Below are 19,439 nucleotides of genomic sequence, written 5' to 3' on the forward strand. Positions count from 1 at the left end.
GCCCCAGACCAGAGCCCCCTCCCGCACCCTGAACTCCTCATTTCTGGCCCCACCGCAGAGCCCGCACCCCCAGCTGGAGCTCTCACCCCCTCCCGCACCCCAACCCCAATTTCATGAACATTCATGGCCCACCATACAATTTCCATACTTAGATGTGGCCCTCGGGGCCAAAAAGTTTGCCCACCGCTGTTCTATCCAAATGATCACTACACCTCAATGCTGTTTTATGGAAACTTCCCAAATCAAAAAGATGCAGAAAAAACAAACTCTCTGCCTTGCACAGAGAGTGAATAAGACTAAGCATTTAATGCCAAAGCAGATCAAGCGGATTAAGGGAAGTCACTGCAGCCACACCACACACATCTAGCCTGACAGTCAGAACAGCATCCTGATTTCCTATCTGCGGTCATGTCTGATTCTCACAAGCTCTCTCATTCATCAGCTACAACTAAAGACACTCAAATGAATGAGAAAAGTCTTTTCTGACTTTGAGAAATACAAAAAAAACCCTAAGGAAACAGTTTCCAATGTGATCCTTACAACCAAATGCCCACTGAACACTCTAAGTTAGGGTTAAGGTTATCAGCAGCAATAGGAATTTACTTTTAATAAATAGTTTTTGATCCACATAATGCAACATTGCCAGATACAGCAGAATTGGTTTTTAGTGACCTTTCGACTATGTCAATGAAATAGCACTCCTGAATCTTAGGTCACAATTTTTATTAAAATCTGAAATGACAAATGCCTCAAAAATCATATTTAACAATGTAATAGATTTTTGAAAGTTAGACAAAGACCAGATCATCTAATCAATGTACTTCATTGCCACTTACAGCAGAATACAAAAAGGTAGCAGCAGTCTTAAGCTTATATATCCAATACAGTTGCTGAGGGACAATCAAACAGGCACCCCAGATTTCCCATTCATAGCCCAGGTTGATTCCAGCATTCACAGATGATAGCGGAAGCTCAGTCCCCTAAATGCTCTTCCTCAACCATCACCTGAAAAATTGTTTTTCAGTTTCACCTCTCAAATCTCAGTCCATTTGTGGGTGGGCAAAGACCTTAAGAACAAGTGAAAGTGACGTAGGGAGAATCACACCAGCCCAAGGAGTTCAGAAACAGGAAATGATGTTGTGGTTACGTGAAAGTAGGAGACCCAGTCATTGACAGGGAGGAAGCTGGATGGGGCCTTTCACATGTTACTTAATATAGTGCCCAATCCAAAACCCACTGAACTTAGCGGAAGTCACATCAAGATCATATGAGGCCAATATTAAAGGCAGACCCTGCAGAACATCAGACAGTGTGTGTGAATAGCAGCATTTAATTTATGTTCTGTAAAATATTATAAAATCCCTAAAACCACATCCTGCAGTCATCCAGTATGTAAAAAATAAGTAAATAAACCCAACATCTTGAGTCATATCAACAGTTTGGAAATGAATCTGATTAAATAACATTGATTTATGAGAGCTTTTATCTGTCAGTGACAACATTCATGAGAAAAACTAAACAGAACAATTAATAATCCTAGAGGCATTCTGTCTAAATGACCAGCCCCTCCAGAACATAAGAACAGCCACACTGAGTCAGACCAATGGTCTATCTAGCCCAGTATCCTGTCTTCTGACAGTGGCCAATGCCACGTGCTTCAGAGGAAACGAACTGAACACATAATCATCAAGTGATCCATCCCCTGTTGCCCATTCCCAGCTTCTGGCAAACAGAGGTTAGGGATACTTCAGAGCATGGTTTTGCATCCCTGCCCATCCTTGCCATTGATGGACCCATCCTCCATAAAACTTATCTAGTTCTTTTTTGAACCCTGTTATAGTCTTGGCCTTCACAACATCCTCTGGCAAAGAGTTCCACACCTTGACTGTGTGAAGAAATACTTCCTATTGTTTGTTTTAAACCTGCTGCCTATTTAGGGTTGCAACTTTCTATTTGGCGGTGCAGGCTCCAGGATGGGGATAGAAATGAGAGGTTCAGGGTGCAGGAGGAAGCTCTGGGCTGGGGCACGGGGTTCGGGGAGGTGAGAGCTCCAGCTTGGGCAGACTCTGGGGCGGGGCTTTGCATGAGGGGTTTGGGGTGTCGCAGTGGGCTCTAGGCTGGGGCCAAGAGGTTTGGAGTACGGGAGGGGCCTTAGGGCTGGGGCAGGAGGTTGGGGTGCGGGAGGGGATGAGGGCTCCAGGCGGTGCTTACTTCAGGTGGCTCCCAGAAGCTGCCGGCATCTCCCTCTGGCTCCTAGGCGGACGTGGAGCCAGGCGGCTCTACACGCTGCCTCTGCTTGCGGGCACTGCCCCCGCAGCTCCCATTGGCCACAGTTCCCACCCAATGGGAGCTGCAGAGGCAATGCTCGAGAATGGGGCAGCGTGTAGAGCCCCTGTTGCCACCCCTACGCCTAGGACCTGGAGGAAGATGCCAGCAGCTTTCCAGGAGCCATGTGGAGCTGGCAGGCACCCTGCCTGCCCCACTGAGAGTGGCCAGCTGGACTTTTAAATGGACCGGTCAGCAGTGCTGACTGGAGCCGCCAGGGTCCCTTTTCAACCAGGCGTTCCGGTTGAAAATTGAATGCCTGGTAACCCTATGCCTATTAATTTCATTTGGTGAACCCTAGTTCTCATTATTTACTCCTTCTCATAACACACTTCCTCATTTACTTTCTCCATACCAGAAATGATTTTATAGACCTCCATCATATCCCCCCTTTGTTGTCTCTTTTCCAAGCTGAGAAGTCCTGGTCTTATTAATCTCTCCTCATACAAAAAACTGTTCCATACTCCTAATAATTTTTGTTGTCCTTTTCTGTACCTTTTCCAATTCCAACATATCTTTTTGGAGATGGGGTGACCACATCTGCATGCAGTATTCAAGAGGTGGGTGTACCATGGATTTATATAGAGGCAATATGATATTTTCTGTCTTATTAGCTATCCCTTTCCTAATGATTCCCAACATTGGCTGCCGCTGCCCACTGAGTGGATGTTTTCAGAGAACTATCTACAATGACTCCAAGATCTCTTTCTTGACAGCTAATTTAGACCCCATCATTTTATATGTATAGTTGGAATTATGTTTTCCACAGCTCCTGAATGCCTTCATGTGTTACTAGAGAGCAATGTAAGCATCTCCCTTTTTCAATGAGCCAAGCACACTATGGTAAAGCATAACTCTGAATCAATTTCAGTCACGTGGTAGCTCATAGAAAGGCTGTCAAAATCCAGTGCTCCAGGGCTAACAATGGCTAGAAACTGGTAGAGGCAATTTATTTAGCCTATTAGGAAGATGGACTCTCTTGTCACTCTTTAGTGATTCTCTGTAGCCCCAAGACAGCCTAAACCTTCTTAGCTAGAGGACTGGTCCTCGTAACATGGCAGCCTTAAGGATTGGAGGAGGACAATTCAAATGTCTTAGAAGTGAATAAAAAAAGATGCAGCTGAATTTTCTGCTGTAACAACACTAACCCATAATTTGTAACCCAACCAGTTTGGTAATTAATATTAGCTTGTTATTATTTGTTTTTAAGCAATACATACCCATCAATTATTGTACAATTTAGAGGTTGAGCTAAATTACTTATCAGCTCTGCCAACATTCATAACATTCCCAGGCAATAATCATCATCAATCTAATTATACCAGCTGCCTCTTGTTAATGAGCACCAATTATTTTAATTAAAATATTAAATATTTAGAAAATAGAAAGCAATGTATATTAATAATTGATATGCCTCATTTGAATCCACCTGAAGAGCTACAGTTCCTGACTAACAAAGCTTGTTTTCTTTAGAAGTATCTCCTTCTAGTATTAATACTTCCCCATGGGTTTCAAGATACAAACCATTAATCTGAGCCCACTGCTATAAAATATAAATAGGCATAACATGACATTATACAACTAATTATTTTTATAAATTTAACATTTACATACATACTGTTTCTATTAATCTAATTCTTAGAGGCCTTGTTTCATGCAACAGCATTAAAAAAGCAGTTCATTTTTCTATTTTGTAAGTTCAAACAAGTCAAATTAGATTTCCCATAAAAATATTTCATTACCCACTTACATCTTTTTAAGAGATTAGGGATTTATTTTTTTAACAAGCTTCCTAGATTCCTGTACTAAGCAAACTAAAGAGACCCTTGTCTCTTTCTAGTAAAAATTATAGTATAGCTAAGACCCTACCTGAATCGTGGGATGTTCTTCAAATAATTGCTGCGGAGTTGTGGACAAGACATGGAAAATCGTAGAATAGTAATTATAGACCTTAGTTGTAATTGGAAAAGCCACAGTAGACCTATTTGTTTAAAAAAAATTTGCTGGAATGATAAACACTCACTTATTATGTTCTTGAGACAAAGTGGGAATTTTTCTTAATATTTTATATAAATACTGTGTGTCCCTCAGTTTCCCCTATGTACTGCATGTTTAACTAGGTGGTGGGAAAAGGTGGTTTAATCTTTGCAGAGACCCAGGGGACCAAGTGTGACTGCCACCTAGCTGTCTGGGCCTATACAATGTCCCAGACCTTTTGTAACCTAGCAATTGATGACCCTGGGACCCACCCTCTGCAAGAAGCCAGCCAGCTACAACCAGCCAGAGAACAAAGAATTGAGCTGAGTGGCCAGGTGACCTGTTTTTCCCAGGAATCAGAACAAAGGACAGAGGATGGCTTTGGAGTGTTGTATAGTGCTACTAGAAGCAGGACTCTCACTTCTGGATTGAGACTCAAGGAAGGTCAGAGAGAGAGCGCATGAGAGATCAGGGTTCTGGACAGACCCAGGTGGACTTTGCTATAACTTCTCCGTTCTTTATGCTAACGTAAGGACTTAATCTAATAAACCCATCTGCCTTTACAATACTTTCTAAGAGTCACTCCAGTTTAAGGAAGTCGGGCTGCATTGTCCTCTTTGGGTGTGCAAGCCTTCCCCAGATGTCCAATTCGAGTGGACTAACTGAGGGGAACTCATGAGGTGACGCAGAGGTGCTGAAGGCTGTGAAGTTCAGTCCCAAGAGGCAGTGAAGCCAAGTGGCTTACCCCAGAGAACTTGTGCAACCCTTGAGCAAGGATGACACAATGAAGGGAGTTCTCCCAGGGGCTGTTCCAGAGCACGGGACCTGTGAATCCATGACAGTTATGCCTCCTCATTATTATTTTTTTTTTGACAACCAGACAATTTGGTGCAACTATATTATATTATAGGGTTCAAAAAAGAACTAGATTCACAGAGGAAAGGTCCATCAATGGCTATTTGCCAGGATGGACAGGAATGGTGTCCCTAGCCTGTTTGCCAGAAGCTAGGAATGGGCAATAGGGGATGGATCACTTGATGATTACCTGTTCTGTTCATTCCCTCTGGGGCACCTGGCATTGGCCACTGTCGGAAGACAGGATACTGGGCTAGATGGACCTTTGGTCTGACCCAGTATGGCTGTTCTTATGTTCTTATTCATTTTTTTAAAAAGTGACTGGTGCAATATAAAATTCAGAAGACAAATTCTTAACAGAACTGCTATAGAATTCAGTCACTTTAGCCATTTATATTTTACAGGCACTGAATATTACTGCAGCACACCCCACTACAGGGGTCTCCTTCATGTCCTGTCTTTGCTTTGTGAAGACTTGTCTGTATCGAGATGTTGCACACTCAGCATCCACAGAATTAGGTAAGATCAGTAGTGATTGCTTTGCTGCCTCTGCTAACTCTGGAAAATGCTGTAGAACTGCAGATGAATCCCAAAACTCTCCAAGATCATTTGAAGTACAAATGGGCAAAAAAGTGTGTTGCAAAACTCAAAATGTATGCAAATTGTGGACTGTGCAAAGTAAGATGATTTAAAATAAAACTACGGTGGAAGCCTAATATTGCAGAATCTGCAATTTCTGGAATATCACAAATGAAGTAGGACCTTAAATACAGCAATATTACAGTAACTCAATGGTTATTCTGTGTTCATTTATCTATTGAGACATTATATCTCAAACTTGATCCCATTTCTCTCATTTTTCTTTAAAATTAGTCTTAAAATCTGCCTTTAATGTTTCACTTATCTTTTTATACTCTGCAAATATATTTAAGATGGCAGCATTCTTGCCTGTGAACAAAATCATAGGTTCAAGTTTCACATTGAGATTTGGGTTCATATCCAAGGAGAGCTGTCCTGAAACTAAAATCCTAAAATACTATGTTACAAAAGATGGTCCCAAAATATGAAACAGAGAACTTAAATTATGTGGATTGATTTCCTTGACATAAACACCTGATGCGCTCACTTTCCTGAATCTGCATTTTTTATGTAAATAATAAAGTAAGAACAATAAAATTGTTCGGAACAGTGGTAAGTTTTGGTCAAAAATGCCAGGGCTATTTTAACAGTTAGTAAGTATCCAGGAGGAAGCCTGGATAACAAGAAGGCACAACACAACCACAGTCCCAATTATCAATGGCCCAGTATACATACTCAATAAGGCATGATACACACAGTGGGCATAATCCTCCTACGAATGAAATCAGTGTTAAAACTTCTACTGACTTCAGTGGTGCAAGGCCAAGCCTTCTCTTGGAGTTAATAGGAGTTTCAACCACAAAGTCAAGTAGTTCCAGATTAAGGATTTCTTTTAAAACCTAGGAAAATCCACTAAAAAAAACAAAAAAATTCTGAGAACATTAAGGTTGCATAATTAGATACTCAAAGTCACGAAATGACAAAGTTAACATTTGCAACTTTAGCTCAGCTCTCATGTGCTTACATTCAGATACAATATTTAATTATAGGATCACACATTCTCTCTCTCCATTAATACAATATATCGAACCACATTGCAATATGCATCTTGTACAGTGTGTAGAGAGTGAGGAAAAAGCCTGTCCAGGAATTAAAATTGTATTTGTGCAACAGTAAGCTATACATCTAACAAGAAAATCAGGAATAAAAACACTTCACATATGCAACATGCCAAGTTAATGTTACTGTAAGAAACTTAACTATTACACCATTTTAATTGTGAAACTTCAAAATTGCTTTGACACACTATCTAGCATTTAATAGAATCGTAGGCCTGGAAAGGACCTCAAGAGGTCATCTAGTCCAGTCCCCTGCACTCACGGCAGGACTAAGTATTCTAAACTATTCCTGACAGGTGTTTGTCTAACCTGCTCTTAAAAAACTGCAATGGAGATTCCACAACCTCCCTGGACTATTTATTCCAGTGCTTAACCACCCTAACAGTTAAGAAGTTTTTCCTAATGTCCAGCCTAAACTACCGTTGCTGCAATTTAAGCCTATTGCTTCTTGTCCTATACTCAAGAGGTTAAAGAGAATGTTTTTCTTCTCCTTCTAACAACCTTTTATGTACTTGAAAACTGATATGTCTCCCCTTAGTCTTCTCTTCTCCAAACCAAACAAACCCAATATTTTCAATCTTCCCTCATAGGTCATGTTTTCTAGACCTTTAATCATTTTTGTTGCTCTTCTCTGGACTTTCTCCAATTTGTCCACATCCTTCCTTCTGGTACCCAGAAGTAGACACAATACTCCATCTGCGGTATAATCAGTGTGGAGTACAGCAAAAGAATTACTTCTCGTGTCTTGCTTACAATACTCCTGCTAATACATCCCAGAATGTTAGCTTTTTTTGCAACAACATTACGCTGTTGAATCATATTTAACTTGTGATGCACTCTGACCCCCAGATCCCTTTCTGCAGTAATCCACCCTAAGCAGTCATTCCCATTCTGTATGTGTGCAACTATTTGTTCCTTCCTAAATAGAGTACTTTGCATTTTGTCCTTATTGACTTTTGTCCTATTTTCTTCAGACCGTTTCTCCAGTTTTCCAGATAATTTTGATTTTTAATCCTATCCACCAAAGCACTTGCAACCCCTCCCAGCTTGGTATCGCCCACAAACTTTATAAGTGTACTCTCTATGCCATTATCTAAATCACTGATGAAGATATTGAATAGAATTGGGCCCAGAACTGAACCCTGCAGGACACCACTCGATATGCCCTTCCAGCTTGACTGTGACCCACTGATAACTACTCTCTGGGAATGATTTTCCAACCAGTTATGCACCCACCTTAGAGTAGCTCCATCTAGGCTGTATTTCCCTAGTTTGTTTATGAGAAGGTCATACAAGACAGTATCAAAAGCCTTACAAGAGTCAAGATATACCACATCTCCCCCTCTTCCCCCACCCCCCGCATCCAAAAGCATGTTATCCTGTCAAAAAAACCCATTAGTTCAGTTTGACATGATTTGTTCTGTTACTTACCAACTTGTTATCTTTTAGGTGTTTGCAAATTGATTGTTTAATTATTTACTCCATTATCTTTCTGGAAATTACTGAAGCTAAGCTGACTGGTCCAATTTCCCAGGTTGTCTTTATTTCTCTTTTTATAGATGGGCACTATATTTGCCTTTTTCCAGTCCTCTCCTGTCTTCCATGACTTTTTGAAGATATTCCCTAATGGCCCAGATACCTCTTCAGTCAACTCCTTGAGCATTCTAGGATGTATTTCATCAGGTCCTGGTGACCTGAAGACATCTAACTTGCTTAAGTAATTTTTAACTTGTTCTTTCCCTATTTTGGCCTCTGAACCTATTGCATTTTCACTGGCATTCACTATATTATAGATGTCCAGTTGCTACTAACCTTTTCAGTGAAAACTGAAACAAAAGTCATTTAATGCATCTGCCATTTCCACATTTTCTGTTGTCCCGTCCCGTGGGCCCCCGCCAATCTCCTCCCCCATTGAGTAATTGGCCTATCCTGTCCTTTGTCTTCCTCTGGCATCTAATGTATTTGTAGAATGTTTTCTTGTTACCCTTATGTCTCTAGCTAGTTTAAACTCATTTTGTGCCTTGGCTTTTCTAATTTTGTCCCTACATATTTGTGTTATTTGTTTATATTAATCCTTTGTAATTTGACCTAGTTTCCACTTTTTGTAGGACTCTTTTTTGAGTTTCTGATCATTGAAAGATCTCCTGGTTAAGGCAGTGTGGTCTTTTGCCATACTTCCAATCTTTCCCACGCAATGGGCTAGTTTACTCTTGTGCCCTTAATAATGTCTCTTTAAAAAACTGCCAACTTTCTTGAACTGTTTTTCCCCTTAGATTTGCTTCCCATGGGATCTTACCTACTAACTCCCTGCGGTTGCTAAAGTCTGCTTTCTTGAAATCCATTATCTTTCTTGTGCCATTATCCTTCCTACCTTTCCTTAGAATCATGAACTCCATCATTTCATGATCGCTTTCATCGAAGCTGCCTTTCACTTTCAAATTCTCAACCAGTTCCTCCCTATTTGTTAAAATCAAATCTAGAACAGCCTCTCTCCAATAGCTTTCTCCAGCTTCAGAACTAAAAAATTGTCTCCAGTACATTCCAATAATTTGTTGGATAATTTGTGCCCTGCGGTATTATTTTCCCCAACAGGTGTCTGGGTAGTTGAAGTCTACCATGACCACCAAGTCTTGTGCTTTGGATGATTTTGTTAGTTTTAAAAATGCCTCTAGATGTTTTTTAAAGAAAAAATAGAAAAGAAAAGAAGCTGGGTGCACGCAGAATTTCTAGAAGCACAGCTGTAATAAGCAATATGCTAGTACCACTAGTGCACACTTCTTTAAGTGTGCCATATACATGCACTTCATAGATGCACTATTGCAGGATGTTCAAGAACTAATCTAGAGCCTCCACGAAATTAGTATTGAATGGGCTATTCCCTCCAGCCAAGGGATAGACTGATGCCCTATATCCCACTGGAATAAAAAAAAAAAAAAGAGAGAGATAACACTGGCCTGAGAACCTGTTTCCCAGCAAGGGAAGAGAATGATGAAGAAATGCTTTGGGGCCTGTTGTCCAATTATCTACTTCATGATTCCAAGGCTCTGGGAGTCCTAGCGCATTCTAAGGTGCAAAAAGTCCCTTAACTCTGTGAAATAAATGTGAGATTTTTAGTTATCACACCTTCAGACTGACACAATTTGGGGGAGAAATAAGAAGACTGAGATATAGGTAAAAGGATCCACATGAACAGCTTGGCAAAGCCTGAATCTTCCTTGGTATCTTTTCAAACTGTCCATATAATGCATCCCTCTTGAAGTGTGCACTATGCCATTTTCAAACAGACACTATTAAATCTAAAGCAATTTCCCGTTCCCACCCCCATGCCTTGCAAAACCATTAGTGCTCATTAAAGATCATCCTAAGTTTCAGGTTTTGAAATTCAGGTTTTTTGCTGAAAAACCATGTATTTTTACAACTCCAATGGGACTAAAAGGAATTTTGTTAAAAAAAAATTCCAAGTCACTTTTGGAAAAGAACCAAACATGGAAAATTTAAACCGCAAAGTTGTACACTACAGGCAGCTATGAGAGGAAACTGTTTTACAGCTTTAATTATAGAATTCACTACCAAATAAAACCCATGGTAGCATGGGCTGTTTGAGAGGTATGACCAAGATTTTCAGTTTTCAAGCTCTATCAGTTGGTATGGGGAAATGAAAATCAGAAAACCATTTACTTTTTAATTCTGAAAAGGATATCTTGCAGGATTCTCACTCCCAAGCTGTGACTCCTTACTGAAAAGCTGATGGAACTGTTCTTACTCTCAAGGTTTTTTGACCCTTAAGGTCAGCAATAGTGAGATAAAAAATGCAAGTCAGGCCCCCCGTTAGCCATTCCATGGCTCTACTGCTGACTCTAAAAGTGCTGCCTTCTGATTATTCCGTTCTTATATTGAGCAGGACATGAAGCTAAGAGAAAGAAAAAACCATTCAGGATGATCAATGTGAGATTACAAATAAAAAAAGTGCACCTCAGACAAAAATGAAAAACAAGGTGTAAGAGAAAACGGTCTTTAAAAAAAGTTAAAAGTTAACCTCCAGACTCTTACAGGAACCGGGCAGGTGAACGAGAATCCTGAAAAAGGATCTTTTAGAGAAGTAGAATTATAAATTACGTATTTTTCCCTGTCTAATGAGAGCATCTGTGCAGGACTCTCACTTCAGGAAAGAAAGACTGAAAAATGTCCAAAAAGAGAGACAGACATTAAAACAAGTGGCAATAACAAGGTTAGTGACAAAAGCATTAACTGAGATCTTCTTTTATTACGTCCAGCATTAAACAGTATAAGGAGCAGCAAGTGACCTCTTACAAATCAAATAATTGGACATAACATTGAAGTCTGCTGAAAGAAATAATTATCAGAAAGACAAACCCACACAAGTGAGACAAATGAAAATTTGGGATATCTTGATATTAAAAAAAAAAAACTTCTCCAGGTAAAAGAGTTTGGCCTTCTCCACCTTGGAAATGCAAGAATCCAAAACAGGATTTCCTCCTGGATGATGAGCCTATGCAATAATGCTTTGTGAACATATGGAGAGAAAACCATGCAGCTACTTTACATATGTCTGATGAAAACATCCATGAAGGTAGGTTATGGTCAGCGTTCATCTGAATTGCGCGAACATTGACATAACTTTCTAGTTTCAGGTCAGCCAGTCCCTAGCAATGTGAAATGCAATCAGATATTCATTCAGGTATAGTCCTCTAGTAACAGCCATGCCCAGTGAACTGGTGACAAAAGAAACAACAAGTTAAATGGACTGTCTAAATGTTTTGGTCTATTCCAAGACCTTTTTAAACCAAACTCATGAGGAAGGGCCTCCTTTGTCATGAAAAGAGCATTGACAAGAGGACAGACTCACTATTGTGGAAACTTCAAGACCACCTTGGAGAGGACTCTTAATTATCCACTTGGAGTTGTAGCTCCTTTTTGTAGATGGCTTCTGAAATGCCAGGAGGACCAAATCACCTGCTCAGAGATACCATACCTGAAGATCTCTAACCTAAAAGGAACAAGATGTCAGAGAGATGGCTCTTAGGTTGATAGAGAAGTACTAGTTCTGAATGACTACTGAGGCCAGATTCTGAACCTGATCAGACCAATATGGGACTATTAGAATCATTAAACCTTTGTGTCTCATAAGCTTTAATATGTCCTTTGCTACTAGAGGTAGGCTGTTGAAAAGTACAGCAGCATCCCTTCCCCAGCTGGTGGAGAAAATCTCTTTAGCTAACATTGTCTTTTCTTGATGCCATGAGCAAACCACTAGCTTTTTCTTCCAGTGAAAGGCAAAGAGAAAGGTGTCCTCCTCCAGAAGAAGGCCTAATCCACCACTCCCTCCTCTCCTACCACATGTGAGACTATATCACTGATTGACTCAGACTGAGATGGGTGTTCTGATCTTGTAAACCCTTCCTCTAAATATACTCAGGATCAATACAAACAGTCTTCCTTCTATCCATGGCTGACTCCACAAAACTCACATAAGGAGGGTGAGAGCTGTAGAGGGTATGATGCTGACAGACCAGGTACCAGCTCATGCCAAGATCCCCATGTCTCAACTGAACACCGACAAATCCATAACTGGAATCAGTCTGGCTCACCTGTGTAATAGTATTGTTATAATAGATATTAGAATTATAAGAATGCGTTAAGATTTTATTGAATGCTTGTGAGTTGCTGCATGCATTCTCACTTATAATATGTATCCCATATTATACAATAATATTTAAGCATTTGTATTGTAAGCCTCAGTAACTGTGTAAATCACTAGACAGGAGAGGGACATTAACTAGTGTGAAATGCTGGTCTCCAACAGAAGGTGTTATGTCCTGCTCAACAGGGAAGGCCCATCAACTCCAAACAAACTACTATGGAGCATTAAAGAGAACAAAAGACTTTGCTGAGTGCTCTCTGCCATGAGATGCAAGATGAGTCATGCAAGTGAATTCCTCCCATTAGATGAGTTTGCAGCTCAGAGCGCAAGGGGAGAAGTGAATAAAAACCTGTAACAAGAAGGAACTGTTTCTCATTGCTGCTTGGAACCTGGAGGCAAGGTTCCTAAACATAAGCCAGTGATCCCCTGCAGTTTAGCCTAGATTAGCCCTAAAGGACATACAGAGCTTGCTTATTAGAGAATCTACTATTACCTTTTGAAATTTAAGATTGTAGCTTATTTCTCTACCTATGTTTACCTGATTTAACCTTGTAAATAACTCTGTTTCCTTTTCCTATTTAATAAATCTTTAGCTAGTTTAGGATTGGCTACAAGCACGGTCTTTGGTGTGAGCTCTAAGGTGCAACTGACCCGAGGTAAGTGACTGGTCCTTTGGGACTACAAGTAACCTGAATATTGCTAGGTTTCAGAGTAACAGCCGTGTTAGTCTGTATTCGCAAAAAGAAAAGGAGTACTTGTGGCACCTTAGAGACTAACCAATTTATTTGAGCATGAGCTTTCGTGAGCTACAGCTCACTTCATCGGATGCATACCGTGGAAACTGCAGCAGACTTTATATATACACAGAGAATATGAAACAATACCTCCTCCCACCCCACTGTCCTGCTGGTAATAGCTTATCTAAAGTGATCATCAGGTTAGGCCATTTCCAGCACAAATCCAGGTTTTCTCACCCTCCACGCCCCCACACAAATTCACTCTCCTGCTGGTGATAGCCCATCCAAAGTGACAACTCATTACACAATGTGCATGATAATCAAATTGGGCCATTTCCTGCACAAATCCAGGTTCTCTCACTCCCTCACCCCCCTCCAAAAACCCACCCCCATACACACACAAACTCACTCTCCTGCTGGTAATAGCTCATCCAAACTGACCACTCTCCAAGTTTAAATCCAAGTTAAACCAGAACATCTGGGGGGAGGGGGGGGGGAGTAGGAAAAAACAAGAGGAAATAGGCTACCTTGCATAATGACTTAGCCACTCCCAGTCTCTATTTAAGCCTAAATTAATAGTATCCAATTTGCAAATGAATTCCAATTCAGCAGTTTCTCGCTGGAGTCTGGATTTGAAGTTTTTTTGTTTTAAGATAGCGACCTTCATGTCTGTGATTGCGTGACCAGAGAGATTGAAGTGTTCTCCGACTGGTTTATGAATGTTATAATTCTTGACATCTGATTTGTGTCCATTTATTCTTTTACGTAGAGACTGTCCAGTTTGACCGATGTACATGGCAGAGGGGCATTGCTGGCACATGATGGCATATATCACATTGGTGGATGTGCAGGTGAACGAGCCTCTGATAGTGTGGCTGATGTTATTAGGCCCTGTGATGGTGTCCCCTGAATAGATATGTGGGCACAATTGGCAACGGGCTTTGTTGCAAGGATAAGTTCCTGGGTTAGTGGTTCTGTTGTGTGGTATGTGGTTGTTGGTGAGTATTTGCTTCAGGTTGCGGGGCTGTCTGTAGGCAAGGACTGGCCTGTCTCCCAAGATTTGTGAGAGTGTTGGGTCATCCTTCAGGATAGGTTGTAGATCCTTAATAATGCGTTGGAGGGGTTTTAGTTGGGGGCTGAAGGTGACGACTAGTGGCGTTCTGTTATTTTCTTTGTTAGGCCTGTCCTGTAGTAGGTAACTTCTGGGAACTCTTCTGGCTCTATCAATCTGTTGCTTTACTTCTGCAGGTGGGTATTGTAGTTGTAAGAAAGCTTGATAGAGATCTTGTAGGTGTTTGTCTCTGTCTGAGGGGTTGGAGCAAATGCGGTTGTATCGCAGAGCTTGGCTGTAGACGATGGATCGTGTGGTGTGGTCAGGGTGAAAGCTGGAGGCATGCAGGTAGGAATAGCAGTCAGTAGGTTTCCGGTATAGGGTGGTGTTTATGTGACCATTGTTTATTAGCACTGTAGTGTCCAGGAAGTGGATCTCTTGTGTGGACTGGACCAGGCTGAGGTTGGTGGTGGGATGGAAATTGTTGAAATCATGGTGGAATTCCTCAAGGGCTTCTTTTCCATGGGTCCAAATGATGAAGATGTCATCAATATAGCGCAAGTAGAGTAGGGGCTTTAGGGGACGAGAGCTGAGGAAGCGTTGTTCTAAATCAGCCATAAAAATGTTGGCATACTGTGGGGCCATGCGGGTACCCATAGCAGTGCCACTGATCTGAAGGTATACATTGTCCCCAAATGTGAAATAGTTATGGGTAAGGACAAAGTCACAAAGTTCAGCCACCAGGTTAGCCGTGACATTATCGGGGATAGTGTTCCTGACGGCTTGTAGTCCATCTTTGTGTGGAATGTTGGTGTAGAGGGCTTCTACATCCATAGTGGCCAGGATGGTGTTATCAGGAAGATCACCGATGGATTGAAGTTTCCCCAGGAAGTCAGTGGTGTCTCGAAGATAGCTGGGAGTGCTGGTAGCATAGGGCCTGAGGAGGGAGTCTACATAGCCAGACAATCCTGCTGTCAGGGTGCCAATGCCTGAAATGATGGGGCGCCCAGGAGTTCCAGGTTTATGGATCTTGGGTAGTAGATAGAATATCCCAGGTCGGGGTTCCAGGGGTGTGTCCGTGCGGATTTGATCTTGTGCTTTTTCAGGAAGTTTCTTGAGCAAATGCTGTAGTTGCTTTTGGTAACTCTCAGTGGGATCATAGGGTAATGGCTTGTAGAAACTCGTGTTGGAGAGCTGCCGAGCAGCCTCTTGTTCATATTCCGACCTATTCATGATGACAACAGCACCTCCTTTGTCAGCCTTTTTGATTATGATGTCAGAGTTGTTTCTGAGGCTGTGGATGGCATTGTGTTCCGCATGGCTGAGGTTATGGGGCAAGTGATGCTGCTTTTCCACAATTTCAGCCCGTGCACGTCGGCGGAAGCACTCTATGTAGAAGTCCAGTCTGCTGTTTCGACCTTCAGGAGGAGTCCACCTAGAATCCTTCTTTCTGTAGTGTTGGTAGGGAAACCTCTGTGGATTAGTATGTTGTTCAGAGGTATTTTGGAAATATTCCTTGAGTCGGAGACGTCGAAAATAGGATTCTAGGTCACCACAGAACTGTATCATGTTCGTGGGGGTGGAGGGGCAGAAGGAGAGGCCCCTTCTGAATATTGCTGTGACTCTTGATGTAACGTACCATCTAGCACAAAGGTAGGCTTATCCGGGTGGTAACACAGAGAGAGTACCCAAGAGAACTGTCTGTGACCCTGTGTTAAGGCTCTTGTAGTGCCTCAGAGTTTATACTTGATAATTGGTTGGTGACACCTAAGTCTAGAACTCATGACCAATTTGGGGGGTTGGTGCTGCCCTGAGGTTGGTACTCTTGCTCTTGAGTCACTCCAGACAGTTAGATAGCTGGGATCACCCTCACAAAGAAAATATTTTTTTCATTGGCTGTCTTCCAGGCTTGGTCAGTTGCATGAGAGGTCTGCTACACCTTCTTCAGTTGCTGGTCCAAAATAGGATGCAAGAGTATCCTGGGCTACGTACTTCAACTGGGGACTTAGCAAATTTTTGGACCAGTTTCAATTAAAATGCATTTGTTTAGTCCGCTTCTATAAGAACTGGAGAAAGTTGTGCTCCTCTCTTGTAGGCATTGGTGTGTTCCTCTACCGCAGAAATTATCTGGCATAAAATTAGTCCTCTTGCTCACCTGAGTCCAAAGAACAGCCTTTATCACCCTGATACTCAGTCTGCCCTCATTTACACAGCTGGAACTGTCTAGGTGATGGAGGGGTTCTAAGCATCTTATCTGCTTTGTGAAATCCACAGCGTAAGAGGTGCTAGATCATCATTGTCAAGACTTCCTACCTGGGAAAAACAGACTCTTGCTGCATGAGCATCAGCCTTAGCATAAAAAACACTCCAATGCATCAAGAGATCCTACCTCTGCCAATGCAGGGTCAGAGGAATGCCTCAAAGGTACTATGGGTTTTGTGGCAGATGTGCCAGGACTAAGAATAATTGTGACAGACCACTACACATACCAATATCAGGAAACTCTGCCCCATGCCCGCTTTGAGCTCATGAATGCATAAGGATGCCCAGAGACCTACACATTCAAGCCAGGAGTCATGGGCTTTGAGAAGCTGTTAGACCTCTCTTGGTGTTTCATGCCTTGGCCTTTTCTACGGAGGCTCTGCTTCACACAATGAACCAGAGCTCCATACCACCAACTTCAAGCACTAAAGCCCCCAGTGTGTCCAGATGCCAATATTGGAGTAGAGTGCCAAAATGCCCAAGGCACGGACCTCTAATATTTACAGCACAGTCTCAGATCTAGCTAATTGGAAAGGTTAGGCATACAAGAGAATACCTGACAAGGCATTGTTGGGATCTGGGGACAGCTGGAGAACTGGCCAGTGAGAGCATCTTGTGGTGAAGGGTAAACTGAATGGAAAATTGGGGGGGGGGGGGGGAGAGAGGGACATGACAGTTAGTAGGAGGTCTGCTACTACTCCCCCGACCCCAGCCAAAAACCTTAAGCGCTATGAGAGTTCTACCAGTCTGGTGCCACGCAGAGAGAAGCCTGCGCAGAGAGAAGCCTATTATCATGGGTATCCCTTAACCTTGTGCTGAGGTTGTTGGAGGTTAGTATACAATAATAAATAGGTTACACTTATAAGCTTTTTAAAAAAAAAAAATCTGCAGTTCTCAGGGTACTTTGCAGAGGTGTCTAAACATCACAGCTTCCATACTATGCAGGGAAGGCCTGAGGCGGAGAGAAATTAAGCCCTAAATTTTCTACAATGAGGTCACTGGGAGCTGCAGGTGCTCAGCAGCTACTTTTGAAAATATTGGGCCTAGAGACTCCCCCAGGCCAGGTCACGCCAAGCAGTAAGTCAGAGCACAGCCCAGATCTCCTGACTCCCCATCCCCGGCCTTAGCCCCAGGCTGCGAGCTGACGGATGCAGCCGAGGCAGGGCCCGAAGGCAACACCGAGGTGAGGGAGGAGCTGGATGGCCCGCAGCCCCCCCAGCAGCGGCGGGGTGGGGGGGGGGTGAGGCTTGTCCTAGGGCACTTGCCTCCCATTCCCGCAGGAAGCGCTGGGCATCAGCAGGCCCGACCGAGCGGTGCCTCCGGAACTCCTCCTTCACGTACTCATCGCCCAGCGCCTTCAGCTCCAGCGGCAGCGCCCGGTGCAGCAGCAGGATCCGCCGGTACAGAGCCCGCACTCGGGACACGTGCGGGGCGAGAGGGCCCGGCATGGCTGGGAGTACAGCGGGCTGCGCTCAGCAGCAGGGGCGGGCCGGTCAGTGCAGCGGGCGGGCTGGGGTGGTGCTAGGGCAGCCGCAGGCCCCGGAGAAGCTCCCCGGGGGGAGGGGCAGCGGGGCGCGGAGAGAAGCGCTCGCACGCCGGAGCTTTGAGGCGGTGGCACCGGGGGGCGGGACGCGGCGCGTCGGGCTCTTCCCCAGCCGGGACGCCCCGCCTGGCCCTGGGCCCGCAGGGAGCGGGAGCCGCCAGGCCGGGGGGTGGATCAGCGACTCCCCGCAAGCCGGCCCGGCCGAGCTCAGGGGCTCTCTCGCCCCCAGCCGCTACCAGCCGTCGGGGCGGGACGCCCCCTGGCGGAGCAGGGGCAGCGGAGCCCCGGGAGTCCCCAGCCCAGCGCACTCAGGCGCCCCCATGCTCTCGTATGGAGGCTCCCTGGCTGGGGCTACAACCACTATCTCTGTGGGGCGGCCTGAGCCTCTGGAGCCACATAAGTAAGAATCCACCAGCCATGGGTTGCGGGTATAATAGGCCAAGGGTGGCTCTGCCTCCCCTGCCCTTCTACCTCTGGTTGCAGAGTTGGGAGGGGGAGGTTTTGCTTAATTATGCCCCATGCGTGGAGATTACTGATGGACCTGGAAAGGGCATAACACAAGAACAGCCCTACTGGGTCAGACCAAAGGTCCATCTAGCCCAGTATCCCGTCTTCTGACAGTGGCCGGTGCCAGGTGTCCCAGAGGGAATGGACAGGTCAGGGAATCATCAAGTGATCCATCCCCTGTTGCTCATTCCCACTCTCTGGCAAACAGAGGCTAGGGACACCGTCCCTGCCCATCCTGGCGAATAGCCATTGATGGACCTTTCCTCCATGAATTTATCTAGTTCTTTTTTGAACCCTGTTATAGTCTTGGCCCTCACAACATCCTGTAGCAAAAAGTTCCACAGGTTGACTGTGCATTGTGTGTAGAAATATTTCCTTTTATTTGTTTTAAACCTGCTGCCTATTAATTTCATTTGGTGACTTCCAGTTCTTGTATTATGATAAGGAGTAAACAACACTTCCTTATCTACTTTTTCTACACCAGTCATGATTTTAGAGACCTCAATCATATCTCCCCTTAGCCGTCTCTTTTCCAAGCTGAAAAGTTCCAGTTTTATTAATCTCTCCTCATATGGAAGCCGTTCCATACCCTTAATCATTTTTGTGGCCCTTTTCTGAACCTTTTCCAATTCCAATATATCTTTTTTGAGATGGGGCAACCAACTCTGCACACAGTATTCAAGATGTGGCTTTATATAGAGGCAACACAATATCTTTTGACCTATTATCTATCCCTTTCTTAATTATTCCCAGCATTCTGTTCGCTTTTTTGACTGCCGCTGCACATTGAGTGGAAGTTTTCAGAGAACTATCCACAATGACT

The 19,439-nt window shown here is 43.4% G+C and overlaps 1 protein-coding gene across 1 annotated transcript in view; it reads right to left on the minus strand.

Annotated features, from left to right (window-relative positions):
* Positions 1-18,339, minus strand: part of SDHAF3 (succinate dehydrogenase complex assembly factor 3) — an 81,750-nt gene extending 63,411 nt beyond the window's left edge. Inside the window, exon 1 of the mRNA XM_077808067.1 lies at positions 17,832-18,339. Within this exon, the coding sequence (XP_077664193.1) occupies positions 17,832-18,014 (183 nt within the window). The 5' untranslated portion in view covers positions 18,015-18,339. The remainder of the gene's footprint in view (positions 1-17,831) is intronic.
* Positions 18,340-19,439: the final 1,100 nt, after the last annotated feature.

The sequence above is a fragment of the Eretmochelys imbricata genome, chromosome 2 (genome assembly GCF_965152235.1).
Source record: "Eretmochelys imbricata isolate rEreImb1 chromosome 2, rEreImb1.hap1, whole genome shotgun sequence".
Taxonomy (NCBI): domain Eukaryota; kingdom Metazoa; phylum Chordata; order Testudines; family Cheloniidae; genus Eretmochelys; species Eretmochelys imbricata.